This window comes from Dreissena polymorpha, chromosome 9 (assembly GCF_020536995.1).
Source record: "Dreissena polymorpha isolate Duluth1 chromosome 9, UMN_Dpol_1.0, whole genome shotgun sequence".
In the NCBI taxonomy this organism is placed as follows: Eukaryota; Metazoa; Mollusca; class Bivalvia; order Myida; family Dreissenidae; genus Dreissena; species Dreissena polymorpha.
Genome location: NC_068363.1, coordinates 57,360,165 through 57,384,041, shown reverse-complemented (window position 1 = coordinate 57,384,041; position 23,877 = coordinate 57,360,165). Strand labels below are relative to the sequence as shown.

General features: G+C 35.3%; 2 protein-coding genes across 3 annotated transcripts in view; both read right to left on the bottom strand.

The window, feature by feature from the left end:
* Nucleotides 1–1,573: 1,573 nt before the first annotated feature.
* Nucleotides 1,574–23,877, bottom strand: part of LOC127845792 (E3 ubiquitin-protein ligase MYLIP-like) — a 239,331-nt gene continuing 217,027 nt past the window's right edge. The window contains exon 6 of one of the 2 annotated variants that reach the window (XM_052376944.1): nucleotides 1,574–2,828. The gene's annotated coding sequence lies outside the window, so the exon portion shown is untranslated. Of the gene's footprint in view, nucleotides 2,829–4,532; nucleotides 4,678–23,877 lie in introns of those variants that run through there. The other variant, XM_052376945.1, reaches the window with a different exon arrangement.
* Nucleotides 4,673–18,705, bottom strand: LOC127845793 (E3 ubiquitin-protein ligase MYLIP-like). Its single transcript, XM_052376946.1, has 5 exons — nucleotides 18,521–18,705; nucleotides 16,899–17,494; nucleotides 16,187–16,443; nucleotides 14,328–14,500; nucleotides 4,673–6,269 (listed from the first exon to the last, which is right to left on the bottom strand). The coding sequence occupies exons 1-5, from the start codon at nucleotides 18,605–18,607 to the stop codon at nucleotides 5,952–5,954; spliced, it is 1,431 nt and encodes a 476-aa protein (XP_052232906.1). The 5' UTR covers nucleotides 18,608–18,705; the 3' UTR covers nucleotides 4,673–5,951.

Sequence of the window (23,877 nt, the reverse complement as noted above, 5' to 3'; positions counted from 1 at the left end):
ATTATCATATGGTTATATTCAAATTCTACAGAAAATGACCTATGCATGCTTACCGGTTGGTCAAAACGTGTTTCCTTACTAGGTAATTTACTACATTAACAACTGTGAATGAGATCAAAACATAGCTAACAATATTAAATGTCTGTTTGCAAAAAGCTCTTTTAGAAAGGCTACAAATGAACATCAAAACAAGATGTTAGTTTGAATTGAGAACTTGTTAATGGGAAAAACAGAAACAATTGTGTCAGCAAAGTTTTTGCATCTTGTTTGCCATGTCAAACGGCCTACTGCTACATGCGTTGACAAACTGTCACAGCCGAAGACTCAAATCTGCTGACTTAAACTAACACAGTTACCCTGTGAATGCACTGCCCTATTTCAAACTAACATGCTGCATTTAAAACTCGCGTATGATCACACTGTAAAACTATTATAAATACATTATTAAATAGGTAAACTACCTAATGTATACAGTCGTGTGTTCATGTGTTTAAAATAATGTTCATTCGTACCTAAAAGCTTTTTTCTGGCCTGGCCATAACTTCTTTGTCTGGAGTAACGTCATGTTCAAATAAATGAAGATATCTATTTACAAATTATCAATTTAAAACGGAATTTTCTGATCACTGTTTTTAATGTCATGCTCTTTCTGTTTTAGCCTCTATAGAGGTAACGATTTGGTTTCTAGAATTTCAACTGCTCTTGATCTAGATTATGGATTCACATGTCACATAAACTCATGAAACTCCACCGATATATTGACAAGATAAACACTTCACCGAGTTTTGTCAATATTGGGTTATAATAGTGGCCTCTAGAGTGGTGACATTGTTTCTTTAATCACATAAATGGCAGAAAACATATTGACATTTTTTCTTACATGTGAACCCATTTTACACCAATTCTACAAAGTATCATTTCTACTGGAAAGAAGTAACGGAAGCTTATTGGCTGTTCGGTAAACATGAAAAAAAATCAATACAAAAGACCCAGTACTTATAAGTGCACTTGAACTTTGAATATTAATCATGTGTAGGTTGACAATAACATTTTTCATAGTCATATTGTGAAAAAGTAAAATGATCGAACGTGTTCAATTACATATTAAAACTTGTATACAAAAACCGAAACATGCATTATGATATTAGGAGACATTTACTACATGTACATACAGTTAGTGTATATTAAATGCACCGCAGTGTTTCTTACGCAAATACATTTTGAAATAGACTTATTTACCAATATATTTATACTTTAGCAATTTCTTTCAAGATATTGCAGTCAGACAACAGAAATTGAAGACAACTTAATATCTTGTTTATCGAATGTTTTGTTGAGCTAAAAAAAATTGCACTGTCAGAATTCGGTCTCCTTTCAACCATTCATATTTTATGAAAACCCTTCATATTGAATACGGAAATATTCGATGTCATTTTTATAACATTCCAACGGATAATTCTTATCTCATTGTATTAGTTATGTCAACCTGAAAACAGTCGCACACATGAAAACTTATCGAAAAAAAAGATAGTACCGAAATCTTAAAAACCATTGTTATATCAAAGAAAACATGTTTATGTCTTTCCTTTCTTTTATTTTCACAAAATAAATCATTTGCACATCATGATAAACAAAATGAAATAAAAGGTCAAGTGGTCACAGATACCAGATCTGACTACTGCTTGTATACAAAACGAGGTATTTGGCCCAGTACCTAAAAAATCACTGCCCAATCACGGCAGTTTTCAAAATACTTGTAAACAAAATCTTAGTCACATTAAACTAATATATAAAGATATGATCATCGCTCTTGGAAAACCAGACTTAATGCATGTGCCTAAAGAGTCATCCCAGACCTGCTTGCTTTTTATTAACGTCTAAACTATATCTCTCCTATAAGAAAATCCAGTCATGGCTAAAGCGTCCTCCCTGATAAGCCTTTGGTGACTGCACTGGCTTATCTGATAACATCATTTAGGCAAATGCAATAAACCCCGTTTTTTCCATACTAGTCTCATATTCCATACTTTTTTGTTATGCATCTTTGTACTTTAAGTCATAAAAACAGGGCTGGTCATTTTGCAATTACAAAATACTATACAGATATGCAGAAATATAACTGTGATATAGGAAAAAATATATGCTATAAGTTAAAATAACATACAGTAACATAAATAGAACATTCACATTATTATTTAACGTTTACCTTGACCGACTGGTTCTGTGATAATATCCTACATGTACAACCAGTTTCACAAAACAGTGCAACTATAAAAGTATGATATATGGATATATACTAACAAAGAGCGATCTTGAATGGCATTAGCATATTAAGAATAATTTATTTAAATTCAAACCAACAATGCGTCTCGAAGATAATGTAAAATATTACACATGCGGACCCAAAGGCCCTTGAGACATGTTGGAACTTAAGTGTTATTTGCAGCTTTTGGGATGTAATTATTATTTATAGTTTTCCTCAATGTTTTTACTCTTAATGAAACAAATATGATATATTTTTTAATCTTTGAAGATTTTTGGAAAAAAAACGGCCCTTTTGGGTCATTTCTAAGAAATAATATTTATATTTGCCCAGGTGCTCAAGAGAAGGAATTGTTAGAAAAAAAGTTAACATTAAAGCTTTGTAAGTTTCAGAGGAACAAAACTGCGAAGTCGCCATTTTCTTTCAATGTTTCAATACAACACTGTTTTAAAAGGATAAAATATATTGCACAAAACACACCCGAACAATATTGTCAGAAGGAGTGTAAAGGAGAGATAGGGAGTAAGGTTAGTTTACACTATTAGAAATGGGACTATAGTGTAACCTGATAATGTAGCATTAAGACTTAAATGTAACCTAATCATGTAAACAAAGTATAGTTGCCAGACTAAGGCAAACCACAATCCCCATAAAATGTTTGAGCCATGGTCTGGGAAAACCGGGCTTAATGCATGTGCGTAAAGTGTTGTCCCAGATATGCATGTGTAATCCGCAAAGGCTAAACGTTCAGCTTTTATGGAGTTTTTCTTTAAAGGAAGTGACCCATCACCCTTCTTATTAAAATACCAATTAAGTTGGAAAGTTCTGTCCCTGATTAGACTGCTCAAGCACTGTTTACCAAGAGCTAGGCTTATATGCAACTGATAATATAACATCAGATTTAAGAAAAACTGATGAAAAAATATACAAAAATGTTCATTTTATCAAGTTGTGCAAAGGTCCTTAAAGAATGAGTACCACAAATTGCAGAAAGTCAAAGGAAATGTGCAAGGTTTTATGCATCAAATACATAAGCAATCAGATCTACTGGTAATTAACATATTTCATTTCAGCATAACATTATTTCACAAATGGGAAGGTATCTTTTTAACCTGTTATTTTACAAATATGGAACTTAATCCAATCTGTGAACATTTAAGTTCTTGCCAACAAATTAGGATATGTTCTGTCAAAAAGAACTAAATAATCAATGCATAGTTAAAGCTGGTCAAATGAAATTCTACTACATCCAAAATACTTCTCATATCAAACAAAATATTTTGATTTTATTTTAGAGAACAACAATCAAACCAGACCCATGAACAATCTTAAAAAAAATATTATTCAAGAAAATCAGTGTGCTTCTTCTTGACTTATTTTTTACACTCTGCCTTTAATGTGAGATATGTAATTCCCGTTGTTGTGACAAGCTTTTGTGCTGCTGATTTTGAAAACAGTCTTCAATGAGTCCTTATAAAACAAGTCTAATGGCATTCAATACTATTTCTAAAACATGTTTAAGGGTATTCATTACATTCTTCTTAAAAACGGTCAGATGGAAAATTCCACTTAAATAAAAATTTCAAAAAATATTAATACATGTGCTAGTCTTCACATTTTTGTCATCTCTAAAACATGTTAATGTCAAGTATCATTTATTTGCAAAAACATCATTGTTCATTGTATATTTGCGTAAGACCTTACTAAGGTACCACAGTTAATAATCACAAGGAAATAATCAACTTGTAACATCTACTTGTTTCACATAGCACCAGAAATCACAGTGTGTACCGATACACAACAACAAACATCACTATATTTACACCTAACACCTACAAATAACTGCAAAGTACATGGAAATGTATATTGTATATGAGGATTGCTCTTCAAAAAATGGGGCTTAATGCAAGTGCTTGAACCAGATAAGCCTGTGCAATCCACAAGGATGACACTTTCCAGCTAAACTGAATTTTTATAAGTAGAGACTTCCTTTTCACGAAAAGTTTTTAGCGGAAGGTGTCGTCCTTGATAAGCCTGTGTAGTCTGCACAGACTAATCTAGAATGACACTTTACGCACATGAATTAAGCCCCATTTCCCAAACTGCGGCTCAAATATATGTGCAAAGTACATTAAAATGCATATGTATTTACACAAAATAAATATAATGTTAAAATATTTAAATAATATCAGAGAACAAAAGACAATTCAAAACAGAATAACTTCTGAAATTAAAAGTCTTTTCAAAAAGTTGATGAATCTTGGTATATGATTTATATGATTTTACTTCATGTAATGTCATAAATGTCTGACATGTGAACACAAGTCATAAAACTATTAAACATTATACAACACATGTATGTGATATATAAAGGGACTAAAATTACAGAAGGAAACGCTTACACAAAAGTGAACCTATTGCACAAAAACTATAAACGTTTAAAAACACAATACTGCTACAGAATAAATAAATAAAGGTGTATTTGCGGTTTAACAACACAAACATTTTTGCCAGTATGAAATTAAATTTAAATTATGTACATACATGTACATGTAAAGACCCTGTTTCAAGAATGGAATGATCTGTACAGATAAACCCCCAAAATGAAGAACCTCATCTCGTCTTAAATGGGCAAACATATCATTGTAGTCTCGCACTTGGAAAACTGGACTGTGTGTATGTGTTGTTAACCCTTTAAGTGCTGGAACCGAATGTTGAAGGCCTTTGCAAACAGTTTGGATCCAGATGAGACGCCACAGAACGTGGCGTCTCATCAGGATCCAAACTGTTTGCTATTCTGATAGTTTTCTTTGAAAAAATTCAAAGAAAATGATTATTTTAGAAATTCAGCAGACGACATTTTAACAGACAACAAATTTCCCAGCATGCAAAGGGTTAAGGCTTATCTGGTACAACACTTTTGGCTTTTATTGAATTTTTTGTTAAAAGGAAGTTTACTCTAAACAAAAATCCAATTCAGGCGGAAAGTATTGTCCCTTGTTAGCCTATGCTGAACTGCATAGGCTAATCTGAAATGACAATTCATACACATACATTCAGTCCAGTTTTCCAAGTGAGACTCCATCAATTATCCACTCCTTGTACATGTTTGGTCAAAATAAAACCCTTATGGCTGACACTTACATGTAGCTTTATTCCCTCGTTGATACAATAAAGCTGTAACACAGAATAATGGCATCATTCTGTCTGTGCATTAATATGGCTCGAAAAAAAACATGATTCTTTTGAAAAAGTTAAATTGTAAAACATTCTTCCCTAACCTGTGTTATTATTCATAAAAATAATTGAACTACAATATTACAAAAGTGAAAATGAATTTCCCCGCAAAATTAAGCCTAGGGAGCATAAGAAAGGTATCTGTTACCATGTGTGTCTACTAGAGGCACAAATACATTATTATTTACACATCAACTACATCTACATTAAAAATAGAACTAATACAATACTAAAATGAGACCAACATGAAAACCATCACACTTGTACATATATACATGAACTACACTTCTCTCTAAATCTGTGACTACAAAAGAGATGTTTTTTAGGGTAGTCGAGTATGGAATAAAATTTCCATGCCACAGTTTTAAGTTTTCAACACACTCATGGCAACACTTGGAATATAAAGCACATATTTGTTGTCCGGCCTTGTAAACTAGAGTTACCTCCCCTATCATTGAGGAGTCAACTCAGTATTGTCGATGTCGGCTTCACGTTTCCGTTTATGACAATGTCTGTGCTTGGAGGTGTTGTTGCCAGTTTTCAGCGAGATGCTACTTGTTCCTGTCGCACCCCGACAATTGATGGCAGGTAAAAACAATTGCTGTACATTCTCTATCTTTGCTCGACACAGTGGGCATAATGAAAGTTGCTTGCCACAGTCCAGACAGGTTGGGTGTCCGCAGGGAATGAGAACAGCTGACAGTTCGTTGTCGCGACACACACAGCATCGGTATGTCTCACTGATACGCTCTATTGTCTCTTCCAGAACCTTAAAATACACAATAAAGTCAAATTTTAAAATATAAGTCTCACTTTGGGGATACTTGACTTAATGCAAGTGTCGTCCCACATTAACCTGTGCATTCTGCACAGGCTTATTTTTGCTTTTAATTTTTTTTTAAGAAAGTCAAAGAAAATTTGTAAGAATTGCTCGGAGAAAAAAGTGTAAAAATGTAATACTTCAAGACTGTTTAAAAACTTGAAAATAGACAAAAGGGTCATATTTAAATATATGATTGCTAGTATTGAGGTTTCCGACTAGCATGCATATTGGTTAAGGTGTTGACATAGCGACCCAGAGGTCACCGGTTATATCCCCACTGTGAGATCTATTCCAAAGCCACTAAGTACTCAAAAGACTTTCAAATAAGCCCCAGGCTTTCGATGCAATCAAGCTAAAAACAAATAGGTTTAAACTAATTGCCAGTATTGCATTTAAGTATTTAAAAACAAGAATATCAGTGAAACTGATGGATGCTCCTCGATGATGCACTTTGTCAATCTATGTGTTAATTATAACCACCTAAAAAAGTCTATTATCAGCCTCTGTGACCTTGACCTTGACCCCAGTGACCTCAAACCTCATCAAAAGGTAGAGGTCCATGCAAGGTTCCTACATGCCAAATATGAAAGCGATTGGTAAAGTATTAAAGGCACTATGAGAAACGGTAGCAAAAGTGTGACGGAAGTGTATTACATGTACTAGCCTCGGTGACCTTGACCCCAGTGACCTTAAACCTCATCAAAAGGTAGAGGTTCATGCAAGGTACCTACATGCCAAATATGAAAGCGATTGGTAAAGTATTGAAGGCGCTATGAGAAAGGGTAGCAAAAGTGTGACAGAAGATATGAAGTAAGGAATAACGGAACTACAAACTTGCAACTATATGCTCCACCGAAAATATTTTCGGGGAGCATAAAAATATGTTGTCTCCCAAAACCTGAAAAAAACAGCATCTATTTAAATATTGTCCCAAAGGATTTAAAAAATATAGATAAAGTTATAATCTGATTCATCTTTTCCCCCATTTACTATGTTAACTTGGAATAACGAGCTAATATGAATACTTGATTGGTATACATGCAATTAAGGCTGATACCAATTGCTTTTGCTTCCAATTATAAACAGTCTGTAAATGTTTGTTCAGAGTATTCTAGCAAGCACCATACTATGACATCACTGAAAATTTGCATCATTGAATAAGAGGGCATTTACTTGCTCAGGTGAATTTCCATTGTGACATAAAGTATCCTAAAACCATTCACAATCAACTTAAAGTCTGTGATGTGCGATAACCTCAAGTCCAATGCTCAACAGTACAATGACCCTTGAGCTTAAACACTGTAACACAACACAGCACTTGAAGAGACTTGGGGCAATGTGCATATTTCAAGTGGTGTTGAAGAAAAATGTAAACACCATTTTATAAACCCAGGGGTGGCGAAATCTCAAAAAACTATACTTGTCCACGGACAACCATTTAGGAAATTTAACTTGTCCGTTGCTGAACTACACTTGTCTGTTAATGTTTATATAAATTATAAACGCATTTATTGATTAATGTAAAACAATGTGGAATATACCAAAATGAGTATGATTTGCTAGTAAATTTGTTTATAGTTGTATTTCAATAGTACATTCATTATAGCAGTATATTATAAACAATATAAAGACTTTCTAAAACTTTTAATCTTGCAAAGCTAGTGTTATTAAAACATGTGTTGAACATAAGTACATCGTAATCTTAACAGATTAAACTAGTTCAATATGTGGACCTCATCAGACTGCGGCTCTGCGCCGCTACTGGTAGCAATTTGATTATCATCAACTGGTTACCATTGAAAATCTGTGAGCCAAGTTTCTTGAAAAGTTCTGGTGCGTTTAATAGATCATATTTTTTATCATAATCTTTCTTAGTTTTTTTGGGAGGTGGAAGATCAAAGCTTCGGATTTCTGCTCCGTTGTTGAAGATTTAAAAAAACTAAATGTTCCATTTTTACCATTAAAGTTGTCTTAAATAACAAGGTAGACCGTGTTTTGATTATCTTACTTTGATACTTTTTATTTCCGTCTGATTGTACAAATAAAGAAACCAGTCTGTACACTGTCTAACAGTCGGGCCGAATGTTTAAAATGCGGCATGCTCCTGGTCTCTTATAGAATAAGGGAGATCACTGTGCAAATAGCACTGACAATGCAATCGCATGTCAACAATCGGTTTTGTAAAACTTAATTACGTCTTTAATACAATGTATTTTTTTGTATACCTGGACCCGACTTTTAAAAAACTTGTTGTCCACAGACAACTTAATTGAAACAAGAAATATCTTTAAAAAAGATAAACGGCGTTGATTGTGGTTGCAGTTAATGAAAAGTAAAGACTTCAATGAATGAGATCAAAGATAGCGAATGTCTTTTTCTGTGAAGTTCTTAGCTGCAGCAAACGCAGTACGCGATGATACATGGAGTTTTCGGCTTATTTTACATTATTACAAATTGCTGGTCATAAACGCATAGATACAAAACAGAAAACCAAAAGAAGAATGGAAGTGAAATTAAAACATATGAGTCAACCGGCCACACGCGAAATCCGTACATATTTTAAATATTTATACGCGCGTTCTTCGAACCAGGGACCTATACAAACTATGTTTGTATAGGTCCCTGTTCGAACAAACCTGTTTTAGTGGTTTGTCTGGCGTTGCTATTTGATTCGATTATTAACAGTATCGAGAATCATTGCGCTCATGCTTAATTCATTAGTCAATATGATGGCATAATTCTTGTTAAATTAATTAAAAAAAAATATTTATTATGGTATTGTTGTAAAACACATTAAGTATTATTGACATACCATATGATATCGCTGGATATCTTCATTTAACATCTGTCTGGTCTAATTCCAGTTCACCTAGCTCACGCTATAGCGTCTTTATTATGTAACGATTATTTTCCTGGCCGCGAACTCCAATCAGCACATAGGGTAGAGACGCAGCGATGACCTGTACGTAAACTCTGACATTCACTCACAGTGGCCGCAAATTGACCCGATATACCTCGCGAGTTGAAATGCAATGCATTAAAGTGAGTCTTCGCTTCCACTGCTCTCTATACTTTAACATGTTAACATGTTGACAGGAATATGGAAGTTAGTACTAAATATGAAAACATAGCCTTTTAAGTGCAAACGTTCTCGCGCTGAAAATCTTCTGAAAATAAAAGGTGGACGCACAAACTGTATTGATGTCGAGATTGAGTGTAAAACTGTTCTATCTATTAAGCCTTTTCATTAGATATAAAATTGTTTCATGATGAACACGCAGTAAAACAGTGTTACAAAGACGCGGACATGTTTCCAATGTTCTGGTCGTATTCTCAAATCAGCCAATGCAGTCAATGAAGTGTATTCATCTGTACTTGGCCGCGGGAAGTTTTATTTGAATTCTATTGGACGCTAACAAAGGTCAGGCTAAGGTGAACAGCTGGCTTAATACAGCTTACGCCGAAAAAATCAGTTGCCCAGACAAGCAAATGTACGACTCTGGCAACTCGGACATTTGATTTCGCCACCCCTGAAACCTTCTGGAAACATGAGTAACAATATATATACAAAATAGGTTGTGATTACCTTAAAAATTCTGCTTATGTGCAATAATATATTTAACAAAGCCAGGCAGGTAAAGCATCAAATTAAACAAACAGGATACAAAACATAATGTAATACCCTATTACCTTTAAACTGAAGTATAGAATGATCGAAGTGAAGTTACTTTGATAGATACACTTTCATTTTAGCTTTTTATGACAACTTTTTTAACTACTAAGCCAAATGACTTTTGCTACAAAAACCGGTCTCAAACAAAGCACCATTAAACAGGATCATGAGGTAGGAATCTTATGTTCTGATAGTTTTCAGACATGAATCTCATGCAAAAAGGAATACATCATTCAGGTGATTATGTTAATGGACAATAAGTATTTAACTAGTTATTGATTGAAGCATAAGGGTGATTATGTAAAATGCCAACATGTTTGTAACTAGTTATCGATTTAAGAACAAGAACAAAGAAAAACAGTTTAGTTGATGATTATTGATAAATTAAAAACATTAATATACATGGAAAATGGTTGATTAAGCATTCTGTAGTATGATTCAACAAGTTCCCATAACCATATGAGCCTTACTTGGGGAAAACAGGGCTTAATACCGGTACATGGAAAGTGTCATCTCAGATAAACCTGTGCAGTCAGCACAGGCTAATCATGGACCACACTTTATACTTTCATGGAATTTTTCTTTTAAATCGAAATCCAATCTAGGCCACAAATACTACCTTTGATAAGCCTGTGCAGTGTGCAGACTGCACAGGCTAATCTAGGATGACAATTTACGCACATGCATGCAACCATGATTTCTTTTATTTACATCATTGCTGTTTTTGCAATATAGCTTGAAATGATAATGTGTACATGATATCCATTAAATTCTGGAAAAACCAAATGATGTCAGCATTGATTTATTGCTTTGGCAAACTGCTAACTGAAACCAGAGGTTGGCAAACTGTCACAGTGGATGACTCAAGTTTGCTGACTTAACCATCATGTTTATCGGTGAATGTCTTATTTATACACAAACATGTTGCACTTAACTGTGGCTAACCTTATGATATAACTATAAATAAAGTACTGGTAATTTAGTAGCCTAACCGACATTCAGATAGAGCACAATTACAGAAGTATTCATTACCCACTCATTACCATATTCTAAAATCTAGAGGCCTTGACGGTTTTACACAAGTGGTGACAGTAAACATGACTTGGGTACACCCAATACAGTGCACAATAGCCTTTGTTCAAGCGGCTGACATTGGAAACAAAAACCTGATGAATTATTTATAGATTTTAGGTGAAATTATAGTTGGAGACAGGACACTGTGCTGCAAGTTAAATAAAAGAGATTTCACGCTTGCGCTTGAATGGATAAGTAAATCCTGGTTAAAACTGGCTTATGATGATCCAGATCAAATGTATTTTTCAACAATGTTAAGACAAAGTTCAGCACACTAACTTTAAATAAATGGAATATATCTATATAATTCTGTACATAAACTTCACATCATAATATCAAAGTGTTTTTAATTAAACTTGTCCAACCTAAATAAAACCACCATTTTGGGCTTAATCATAAAAGTTGGATTTGACTGCAGTCCACCTAGGCATATCAGGGACCATACTTTCCATCTAGACTGGAGTTTCATTTAGAAGAGACTTCCTTTAGACAACGCATTCCATAAAGTGCAAAGTTTTGTCCCAGATAAGCCTGTGCAGACACTTGACACAAATGCATTAAGCCCTGTTTTCCAAGAGAGTGCCTCATTTTTCAAAGCACAATGCCAGCAATCCTCAGTGTTTTGCAACCACCATGAAGAATATTATTCTCAGCTGGTAAACAGCTGATCACTGCACTGTTTCCATGCAAAACCCAATACTTCTTTGTGTTCTGACCTACTGAACTCTGTGAACAACTATTGGAAAAACCAGGCCTGTTAAAACCAGTTACTGCCTGGAAACTCTGCTTATCTTGTTATTTGTTTTTTGCTGAAGGTTCATAACTTTATTTGTTATAGAAAATGAGGTCTTGAAATATACTTATTTATTGTCTTTTGATACTTAATACAAGTGGATTTAACAGTTGTTCATTTAGTATAAAATCATGAAAAAAATCCATTATTTAAATGTTTGACTGTAAAAATTGATATAATGTATTATATTTTCTATATCATACTACACTGAAATGACAGCATTTTACTTCTGCACTTTAAAGAAACCTCAAAATAATGTGAATGATTCATCAAAACAAATACAGAATACATCTGGTAACAGGACATACACTTTTCAAGATATATTTCATTATATAGCAAGGATATTTTCTGTGTACGCAAATCAAGCAAATCAAGCTGTTTTCACTTCGTCACAGTGTTGCTTTCAATGACTCATGTTTAAAGACAAAATACAGAGACTACAATGAATTAATAAACCAACTGGGACATCAACATCATAGCAAAATTGACGTCAATAAGCAACAACCCACATTACAGACAACATGCTTGTGATGCAGAAACATCATTACCAGCCCCCCCCCCCATTCACACACACACACAAAACACAGATGTACAGAAATAATTACTAATTGAAGCTGTTCAAGAGTTTAAAAAATGCTTTAAAAAACTGTATTATGTGACTTGGGAATAAGACATAAAACTTGGAATAAAAATCCTTTTGGTGATTTATTTTTTCAAAATAAACATATTCGTTTTTGTGTTCTGAGTGTATTTTTGTAATATTTCAATCAATATTTTTTGTGTAAAAAGAATTTGTTCATGATTTGTTTTTATAAACAGACATAGTTTTTTATTATTTTAACAGCATTTTTTAAACAGAGTTCAAGGGCAAGCATTCGCCGTCGTGGGTTAATTTTTCGAGAATCTTATTAGACATCCAGTTTTGTTATAATAAATTTTATTATATAAAATATATTATGTTTAAAATAATTAGGTTTTAAATGAACTAAGCCCTCAACGCACAAATCCATTCCTTGACATTTAGGCTGAGTACCAAGAAATCATCTTCCTAAATCAGTATATATAAATTCCAAGAAAACCACACGTATAAACTCAATGAGAAATCAATCAAAAATACATTTTAGTTCAAGCCCACCTTAACACCTGATTTCACAACCTATTTGAAACATAATCAGATATGTAACGATATACATCGTAAACTTTCTGTAGTGAGAATGACAAAGCGAATCACAGTTGAAACCGATGATACACAAATACTAAGTAGTACAGGGTGAGTGTAAAACTATGGTATCTCATAGAGAAATGTTTAACAAATACAATATTTTCACACTGATCCTAGTTCAGCCAGCAGCATTTTTAAGCATACAAATGTAACTTCCCCTCACTAAAGCATTCATATAGCAATGACCTAATGTGCAGTGATGTATAATGCAGTTGCATTCAATCAATTGCTGATTTCAGATGAGTAAGATTGTTCTACATGTTGAGGAAAATACCGAAAGTGCAAAATTGATCATGCCCTCGAAAACGTGTATTATCCCTATAAAAATGTTTGTATTTTACACATAACATTTTATATCTTATTTTAAATCAATTTAAATCTAGATTTTTAACGGATAAAACATTCAAGGAATGAACCATTGTTAAAAACCATTACTAAAATTAAAAGTATCTTACTAGACAAATCAATCTGTCCAGCACTGCAGTATGTAAAAAAGCTGTATTTCAAGCAGCTAAAATTGTAAAATCCTTTATGTACATGTATAAGGGAAATCATAATTGTTATTTTGTCAACTGTGCCTCAACATTGTCTTACATGCTTATCAAAAATTACAGTGTAATAAATTAAAACATATTTTAATAAAAATTGATCTGAAACATTTCCTTTTTCAACCCAACTCTTCATCATAATATTGCAATCTACATTGTAATTGACCAAGAAAACCACTTTGTTTATATCAATGTGTGCATATGACAATCACATTGATAAGTGTACAATCAAATTCCAAAGTCAAACGTTTCTATCCTTTCACACTTAGCATTTAAAGAGTTCATTGAACGTATATGGCTGTTCTTTGACCAGTCGTTCATATGTTACATGTATGTTATATCAGGAATACTTATATGACCCATACTGAAACATTTCACAATATGAATAATGACACAGAATACAATTGAACGTTGGTTATGTATCAAACAGAATGAAGAGGCTTCAAGAGGTCATTCAACTGATGTCGATATTCTTGGACTAGTCGTTATTGTGTTATGTTATATACCCAATAGACTCAAACACTGAATAATAATAACACAAAATAAACTTTTACTTTGGTCATCTTATATTTATCAAACAGAATAAAAAAAGCAAAAACAAACAGAATGAAAAAAAGCAAAATAAAAACAAAATCAACCAGGTACACAAATCAGCACAAAAATGTCATCGATAAACACACCATTACGGCATTACCTGACATCGCTTCTCTACATTCAACTGCTTGAATTCGCAGTCCGAGTTTTCCCGCTCGGGTGAAGGGCAAGCGTCTCCAGAGGGTGTGTTCAAGTTGGCCTTAAACATGACCCTCCGTGTATGGTCTAGGGCCTCTCTCAGGGTGCGCTTGATGTCAAAGACATAATCCAGACCTGAAATGAACAGGCAATTAGCCTATGAGCTTTTTCATGACAAGTAACAGAATAGCAGCCTAAGAACATTCTGACTAGTGATTAGTAATGATGATAATGATAAATCATAGAAATAATCAAATAAGTTGTATTACTAGAGTGTCCTCCTAGCGACCTTGAGTTCATAAGTTTGATCTCCACTGTGATGGCATTTTTAAGATTTCCCCTACAGATACCAAGAACTGGTCCTACAAAGGAAACAGACTTTAGATTGTTTGAATTAGCCCAAGGCTCCCTATGCAATAAGCCCAAGGCTCCCTATGCAATAAGCCTAAGGCTCCCTATGCAATAAGCCTAAGGCTCCCTATGCAATAAGCCCAAGGCTCCCTATGCAATATGCCTAAGGCTCCCTATGCAATAAGCCCAAGGCTCCCTATGCAATAAGCCTAAGGCTCCCTATGCAATAAGCCTAAGGCTCCCTATGCAATAAGCCTAAGGCTCCCTATGCAATAAGCCTAAGGCTCCCTATGCAATATGCCTAAGGCTCCCTATGCAATAAGCCTAAGGCTCCCTATGCAATAAGCCTAAGGCTCCCTATGCAATATGCCTAAGGCTCCCTATGCAATAAGCCTAAGGCTCCCTATGCAATAAGCCTAAGGCTCCCTATGCAATAAGCCTAAGGCTCCCTATGCAATAAGCCTAAGGCTCCCTATGCAATAAACCTAAGGCTCCCTATGCAATAAGCCTATGGCTCCCTATGCAATAAGCCTAAGGCTCCCTATGCAATCAAGCTTGAATAAATAGGCTTAAACTGATCATATACATTTGTTTAACTTAATAATATGTGTCTTGTTCTGAGAAAACTGGGCTTAATTCATGTGTGTAAAGTGTCGTCCCAGGGACGACACTTTCTGCCTAAACTTGATTTTCGGTAAGGAGGGACTTCCTTGAAACTAAAAATACCATTAAAGCGGAAAGTGTGGTCCCTGATTAGCCCGTGCGGACTGCACAGGCTAATCTGAGACGACACTTTACGCACATGAATGAAGCCCAGTTTTCTCAGAACAAAACACATACTGATCTATTTAACCCTTTCCCACTCAGAAGCAAAGTGAAAATGGCTATGTGCAAACAGCATAAAACCAGAACAGCCTGTGAGTACTCGCAGTCTGTTCAGGGTTTATGCTGTTTGCTGCACATCAGTATCTAAGGGTTGGAAATGAAGCCTTAAAATCTTGAATCTAGTAAGAAAGGTCTTTGATCTATTTTAACTTTTTTAAGGAACTATGTAAAATGTATCAAAATGAGTATCTAAGTGGTAAAGGGTTAAATAAATGAACAAAAATACAAATAAATACAAAAATAAAGTTCAATAAATCAATACAACGATCAAGAATGCCAAATAATTGCCAAATAATCTGCAGTCACAAGTCATTGAAATTTGAATGCTCATAGATTTTTTTTTGGTCAATATGATAAAAAATATTGTTTTATGACAAATTGATAGTGTTAAAGTGACTTGGCCACGCGCCCTACACCTGTGATCCTGATGTTAAGATTTATTGATTCATCAACAAACCATTACACTGTAATAATAATTCTACTTATTCGACAATTTTCCTCAATTGTTTCCATAAATATGTCTACCTCATAACATCCAAAATCTGATACATAATCGCCATAATTGAATTGTTCAAAGACAATTACCTAATTTAGTCTTCTCATTAAACAATGAGGCCAGCGTCCCTTTAAAGTCTCTGCAAAACTGGGTGGACACCTCAGGCTGTACTGTATCACAGAAGAAAAACGAGTGCATCTCAGTGATACACCGATACATGGAGTTAGCTGACGGATGTGATATGAGACGGAACTCGAGGTCTCGAAATGTGCCGTTGTCATTCACGACTTTTAGCACTACAACTCTACCATGGTGCTCTGCCTTCAGTATCATGGGGTAGAGGATTCTGAAACAAAGCAATGTTGCATAATCATATGAGCCGTATTATACCCAAATGGATCTTTTGCCATATGCTCCATGAGTAGCACCGGGCTAGCCTGGGCATTACCTCACTCTGGTCAGGATCTATCTTGTGCACTTATGACTTTACAAAAGCTTCGTGACTGAATGGCAATCAGAGTAGCTCTTGGCCAGATTGCGCAAATGCATGTTGCTGCTCGTTTAATTTCTAGGCTTTGTAAAACCACTAGAATAATATGACCCTATATTAAAAATATGAATTGACAATAATTAATTTACAAACTAAATACCCACAGCAATTTAATTTTTTGGCTTCATTTGTGTTAAATAGTATACTTTCTGTTTCATATTGTTCTTGTCTTAAGCTATTTTCATTATTTTTTAGGTAACCTACATTGAAACTGTTGCATGAAATGTGTCATATCTTCAAACAAACCTTACCTTTCTATCAAGTTCATGTTAGAGTTTAGCAAGCACACTCCACTGGGTGAGATTCCAACATGGTTCACATCAGAATCAGCAGAGGTTGCCTCGTAAAATTCCGTGCCATATTTCGGCATTTCTTCTGCCAACTGGAGAACTTGGGTCAGTGCGGAGTCTTTACTCAGATCTCCTAGATCTTTATGACATTCAATAATACTGTCAACTAGTTCAGGGGTTGGCTCTACATGTTTTGCTATACTAGTTAACAACGATTTGTACAAGTTCATCTGGTTGGTCCTTCTGTCAAACTTGCCATACTCAACTTGTGAGATCAAGGCCACCAGTTCTTTCACATGTTCGCCCGACTCGATCGTCAGTTTCTGTGATTCTAGTTCAGATTTCACTTGTTCGTAAAACTGCTGACGTGAGCTGGGAGTCAGCAAATTGTGTGGCTCAACAAAAAACTTTATACGGAACTGCAGTCTATATGGTGGCTGCCCAAACAACTGTCGGTCCAGGCGATTTCTTAAATTCAACCACAGGTTCTCTCCTTTACTGCCCTTGTACAGGAGACCAAAATAGTCCTGTTCTATGATCCCGAGTACATTGCAGATCTGAAATCAATGTATTAATGTTGTTTGTAAGTAAAAATCATAATGTTTAATTAGGATATTGCAGTGTGTCATTAGGTCATGTTACCATCCTTGTCCACTCCAATTCAGGATCAAGAAACACTGTGACTTAGAAAGATTAATAAACCTTTAATAGTAGGTTGCCATTATTGCATATGGGCAAATATCTCTAGTACTTTGGTTGCCCGGACAAAGAATAAGGAGCCCATAACCAAGTACACATCATAAGTATCTAATTGATACTTGAGAGAAAACAAAATCAAACAATATAAAATTGCTGACATGCATAGAGTCATAATACCCCTTTTTTAGTTGGGATCTTTATTCCTTTATAAAAAATATAGGGATAAATTTTGAGAAAAAAATTATTCAAGCTTTTCTAAAAACAATATTTGCTTGGTCGGACTACCAATTTTAGACATTGACTTGCCCGGGACAAAATGTACTTGCCCTGGGTGAACAAGCAACCATAAAATGCATATCTGGATATCAGCAATTATTTTTGAGGATCCACATCCCCTTGTATGATGAAATACCCACCTGGCAACTACTGTACATGCATGCAATATGATACATTGTCTCTAGGCATGTTTTTATTATTTTACTTTATGATATTATAGCAAATACACTGTATTTCATCATGTGATATTTTCTTTGATAACATGATAAATATATCATCTAGGTGAATCTAAACCTATTAGTTCATTTTTTTTCACAAAGAATGTGACTTTTTTCACGAAGTATAACGTGTCAGGAATTATAACGTTTCGAACTATCAATCTGAAGGTGAAGGTCGAGTTATACATAATTTCTAATCTAGCGCTGAATTTCCAGATGAAAACATAACATTATACGCTATTAAATACATTCAAATGTTAATATAAATAAAAAGGAAATCATGAAATCAATCAAACTGTCAAAAGTAAAAACATTTGATCTTACTTTAACACCGAACAGCTGACGTCAGAAATGGGGTCGTGATCATTTTCAAAGACAAAAATGACTTACTTTGTCCATGCAATCTTGTCCCTTCCCCTTGGGATGGACAACAATATCCACTACTGTCGAGTTTGCCAAAGTCACAAAAAACTCCATGATGTTTATTCCTTAAACATAAACGATAAATAACACACCAAAGTATTGGTATGTCCGATTTAACCAAGATTTCATTGTGAACTGACTACGACCCAAAACACGGTCATGTTCAGCCTCGTTTTCATGTCGACCAATCAAATGTTTGATAGACGTAACATCTAAAAATAGAAATAGTGGGTTACAAAATATAACGACATACCAATCTCCTACGCAGTGGTTTCCCTTATACTAGAAGAGACGTTTAATAACCGGGCGAACCCAAGGGAAGTAACTGCTGTGAGGAGTTTGACGACACACTGGTGGACACACCGGTCTGACTGACAATGACGTAGTGACGTCACCATCTATGTATAGAATGGACATACAGGTGGTACACAGTGATAGTTATAGATTGATTCATACAAAAATATGCTACCCCCCCCCGGAGTAACTTCCTATATACGGGTATATAGGGGTGTGCCGATTTTAAGGGGTGTGTTTTTTCGACTAAAATTATAGATATGGGTTTGGTTTTGAGCATCTTAGTATAGATATGGGTAATGAAATCAGAAATTTGCTTGTATATAAATGCATATAGATTTGAAAGTATCAGTATCAAAATGGGTATGATAAATGTCATTCTTGTATATAAATGGGTATCAAAAAGTAAATTTCAGTAGCGGGAAAGATATAATAGAACATTCAATAAGTATACTGTATTGATATGAAAGAGATGAAATTCTAGTATGAAATGTGTCCACTTTATCAAATTCTTGTATTTACATGGGTCCAGTTTATCAAACCTCTTGTATTGAAATGGTTCCACTCTCTCAATGGTATCGTATACAAATGGGTATGCTTTTCAAAAATCTTGTATCAAAACGGGCAAACGTTATCAGAGATCCGGTATAAAAATGGGTCACATTTCGGAAGTCTCAGTGGTACACCCCTACCCTAAAATTTGGGAAGTTAACCCCCCCCCCCCCCCCGGGATAAAAGTTAAACGTTCCCGGGAATTCTAACGCTCATTTGATCGTTGTCGGCTTTTTTTTCAAAGAAATTATTTTCATATTTTTGTCAATATTTTGTAAAATGGCATCTATATTATCGAAACTCATACTCAAAAAGAATGCCGAGGTAAATTTAATTTTAAGAGCATGTTGACACGTTTCGTATTCCGTAGCGCGTTTTACGACATTGGATTTGAGAGGGAATAAAACTCGGGTACAGTCTTAAGATGACAGGTACGTTTTAGTATATTTTCCGTACCCGGGGTACATTGAAGTACGATTAAGAGTACTAGGGTACATTTAAGTAGGCCTAGTACCCGAGCCGACAATGACCAATCGATCGTCAATAGATCACACAGAATTTATAGGATGATCCAAGTGACAATTTAGTTGGTTTGTCGTAGCGTTTTAAAAAAAAGCTCGCCATACACCACAGAAAGTACTATAGGCCTCTTATTAGAGTACTATCTTATTGAATGCGGAAGCAGTATTAAAAATATGTATAGGCGCGTTTCAATAGTGCATTTGGCGATACAGACGTGAAGTATGGACCCTTTAGCCAATAAAAGCATTTCTGTAAGTACACAGGGCCGGATTAAGCACTAGGCTAACAAGGCTGAAACCTTGGGCCCCCGATTTTTAAGGGGCCCAAAACGACAGGCCAGTTTTCCAATGTATGATCTTTTATAAAACGCCATTTAACCTCTCTATCGAGATTGCAGAAGAAATGTTCTGTGTGATTTTACCAGTTTCCCGATGTATATCCTATTGTAACCGTATAGTTCGCTTTAATTAACTATGCTATCATTTTTCTTTCTGTGGTGTAGACAACTTTTTCAAACGTTTCCATCGCTGTACGAATACATGTATACTAAACAATTCCAGTCAATAACTGTCAAAGTGAGAGGTCATTTTCAACATTATCACGCGCGAAAAACTATCTGAGAAACACCATAAGTCAGGAAAAGTGGACATCATTGGGGCTACTGTCTATTAATGGTCAAGTCCTCCGAGAACTAGAGTTCACACAGCTGGTCTATGACATTGGCCAGTCAAAGTTGTGTAGAAAAGACTTACAGGCTGGAATCTGTATACATGTATATAATGTAATTGTCAACTGTGTACAAATGCAAGTTTTCAGATCTTTGTGGTTGTAGTATTAAGTATGATTTTCAATATACAGAAGGGGACGAGATGGACGGGGGCCCCGTAACATGTCAAACCTTGGGCCCCAAAACAGCTTAATCCGGCCCTGTAAGTACATCGTCATGCGAAACAGGATATTATGTCATATGCGCCCGTGGTAGCCCCAGACAAGTCTACTCACGAGCCTTCCTGGCCGCTTTTAAGTCAGGGATGGTTTCGCGGACTTTTAAGCTGACAGCTCAGCTCTTGATGCGAATACTTGCCGCATATGGCTTACGACCCATTCTCGCATGACGCGGATGATTTGATGTACATTCGAGCAAATAAAGTGATCGAAATCGAAGCAGGTCATTTTGCGATCGGGATTCTATTAATGGTTATACAAAGGCGGTTTTAATTTTAGCTAACAATTTGTTCTTTTGCGAATATTAAGCTTGTTTATATTGATAATATTCGCGTTTAACGACCCATGTATTTGTCTGGATAGAAGGTATAGAGAGTATAAAATCTAAATAAATAAAGTAGTTTCAGTGAATGCGTTTACGTTGATACGATTTAATACTTCTTTAACGTCACACCTCTCTACTAGTACATACGAACATTATTTCGATCTGTTAGCATCTTCCCCGCGCCTATATTAAACATTTGCACGTGACTAATGAAAGGGTAATCGGCTTTTTTATCACACGCGATGTTCATGCATGTGACAATAAAAATAGCTAATGCTATTCTAATATTCATCTATTGTCTTCGACCAATATTCCGGTACTTACGATATATCGATTACTCATTATGAACTTTGATGTTTATACACGGGAAACGTATTACATGTGACACAGTGGTTCGTAATATCTGAAGTTTATAGTAAACATGGAGAATTTTCTAACGCAACACTTTCCAAACTTTTCAATGGATCGGAACGAAACTCGAATTTGATATGTCAGTCATGTAGGTAGACTCACACACCGAAAATAAGGTACGTATCATAAAGCGTTTCAGAAACAAATCCGGAAAGGGGTTATTTTAGAGCACACAATGAACTTGATATATGAAACGATTGTTTATTGTCGCCATAACCAAATGCTTACTTCCACTGAAGGCGTATAGAAATCAAAGACCAAATAGCTGATTTTCGAAAAACACAACCACAAGAATGCTGCTAAGAAAAATTGAGCCGCGACTGCGGCTTTTGTGGCAACTACACCTTCGTGGCGGTGCAAGTACCGTTGGATAAAAAACACGATCATCGCATATTATTGTCTCACAACATAAGTGTCCCTTTGTAATTTATGTATTGTGTGGCAAGCGGGATAACTTGAAAAGCATCAAACTCGTTAAACATTCAATTATGTCCCATCGCAACATTCAACATTCTGTCACATCGCAAAATTCAGAATTCTGTTATGTCACATAGCAAAATTCAACATTTTGTTTTATCGTGTCCCGTCGCAATATTCAACATTCCGTTATATCACGTCGAAACATTCCATTATGTCGCGTGGCATCATTAAACATGTTTTTTTTAAATGTTTCATCGCAACATTCTGTTGTGTCCCGTCAAACAATTTAATATTCTGTTATGTCCCGTCGCAACATTCAACATTTAGTTATGTCCCGGTGCAAAATTCAAAATTCTTTTATTACTTTTTCTTCCATATATAGGCATATGAGCGTATGGACCGCCAGGGACCAAACCAGCCGTGCTTATGTCCCGTTGAAGATTAAATATGAATCTGGTATTGCCTAATAAACAAGCTAATTCGTTGAATTGATATCCCCCGCCAATATGCTTCTGGACGAAAAAGTTTTCTGGACGGATGGACAACGCCGTTTGACCTCAATGTGTGACCTTGACCTTAGCCTCTATGATCATGGGTGTTGAATGTGATGCAACCCCAGATGATTGAGAAGAACTATGGCAAGTTTCATGGCTCTGGCTCATGTCTTAATGGAGATTAAGCTCTAAGCTTATATTAAAAAGCAATTTTTTCCAAGATACAAAGGGCCATAACTCCGTTGTTAACAGATGGTGTACAATCCCATTTGGCGTGCATCATCCTCTTATCCATATATATACTCATACCAAGTTTCAATGAAATCCGCCAAAGCACTTCCAAGATATGGCTCCGGACGGACGAGCAACGCCAAAACAATATCCTATGGCGGGGGGGGGGGGGGAGTAATAAAGCGTAGTCCTGCGACTCGCATCTCATGTCTAATTAAATACAACTTTTGCAAATATTTCCTTTCTGTATAAAACGTTGTCATAAAAAAGCACCGTGTCAAAAGTTCTCTCGTTACTGTTATTGAGCAGCACAAAAGCGTCATCGCGGGCGATTTGGTGATATTCTCAAAACGCACGTATGGCTGTGATGTTAGTTCTCCGTGAATACTTCCTGTTGACATTAAGCTTTGCACTTGTCCTTCTGTCCATACAGAGGTAAAAAATATTGTATTTTTAACGCCTTTTAACTACATTGTTCATTTAGAGCAAGTCTTAACAAAAATCCAGTATACGCGGAAAGTGTCGTCCCGCATTAGAGTTGCGTATTGCACATGCTAATTTGGGATGACAATTTACGAACATACTTTTAGCCCCATCTTCCCTGAGCGCGGCTACATTGCTAACATTGCATCCTTTATGCTGTGAAACAGGGACTAAGCATGTTTAAAATCATTGCATCCATTTAACCAAAAACCATTTGGGAAATTAAGTATTAACAATAACCATACTTTAATATATACATGCATAAAGATTAGTGCCAGGTTAATCTTGTAGCCCTATTTGTCCCGTTTGAATAAACAATAGTCAATGAAATTAAATTTTTTGACGTTGCTGCGAAACGGCTCGTGTAAGTTATCATACCATAAAACAAGAAATATCTGTAAAAAAGATATACGGCGTTGATAGTTCAATGAATGAGATCAATGATAGCGAATGTCTTTTTCTGTGCAGTTCTTAGCTGCATCACACGCAGTACGTACGGGATGTTACGCGGAGTTTTCTCGGCTTATTTAACATTATTACATATTGCTGGTCATAAACCTATAGATACAAAACAGAAAACCAAACGAAGAATGGAAGTAAAATTAAAACATTTGAGTCAACCAGCCACACGCGAAGTATCCGTATTT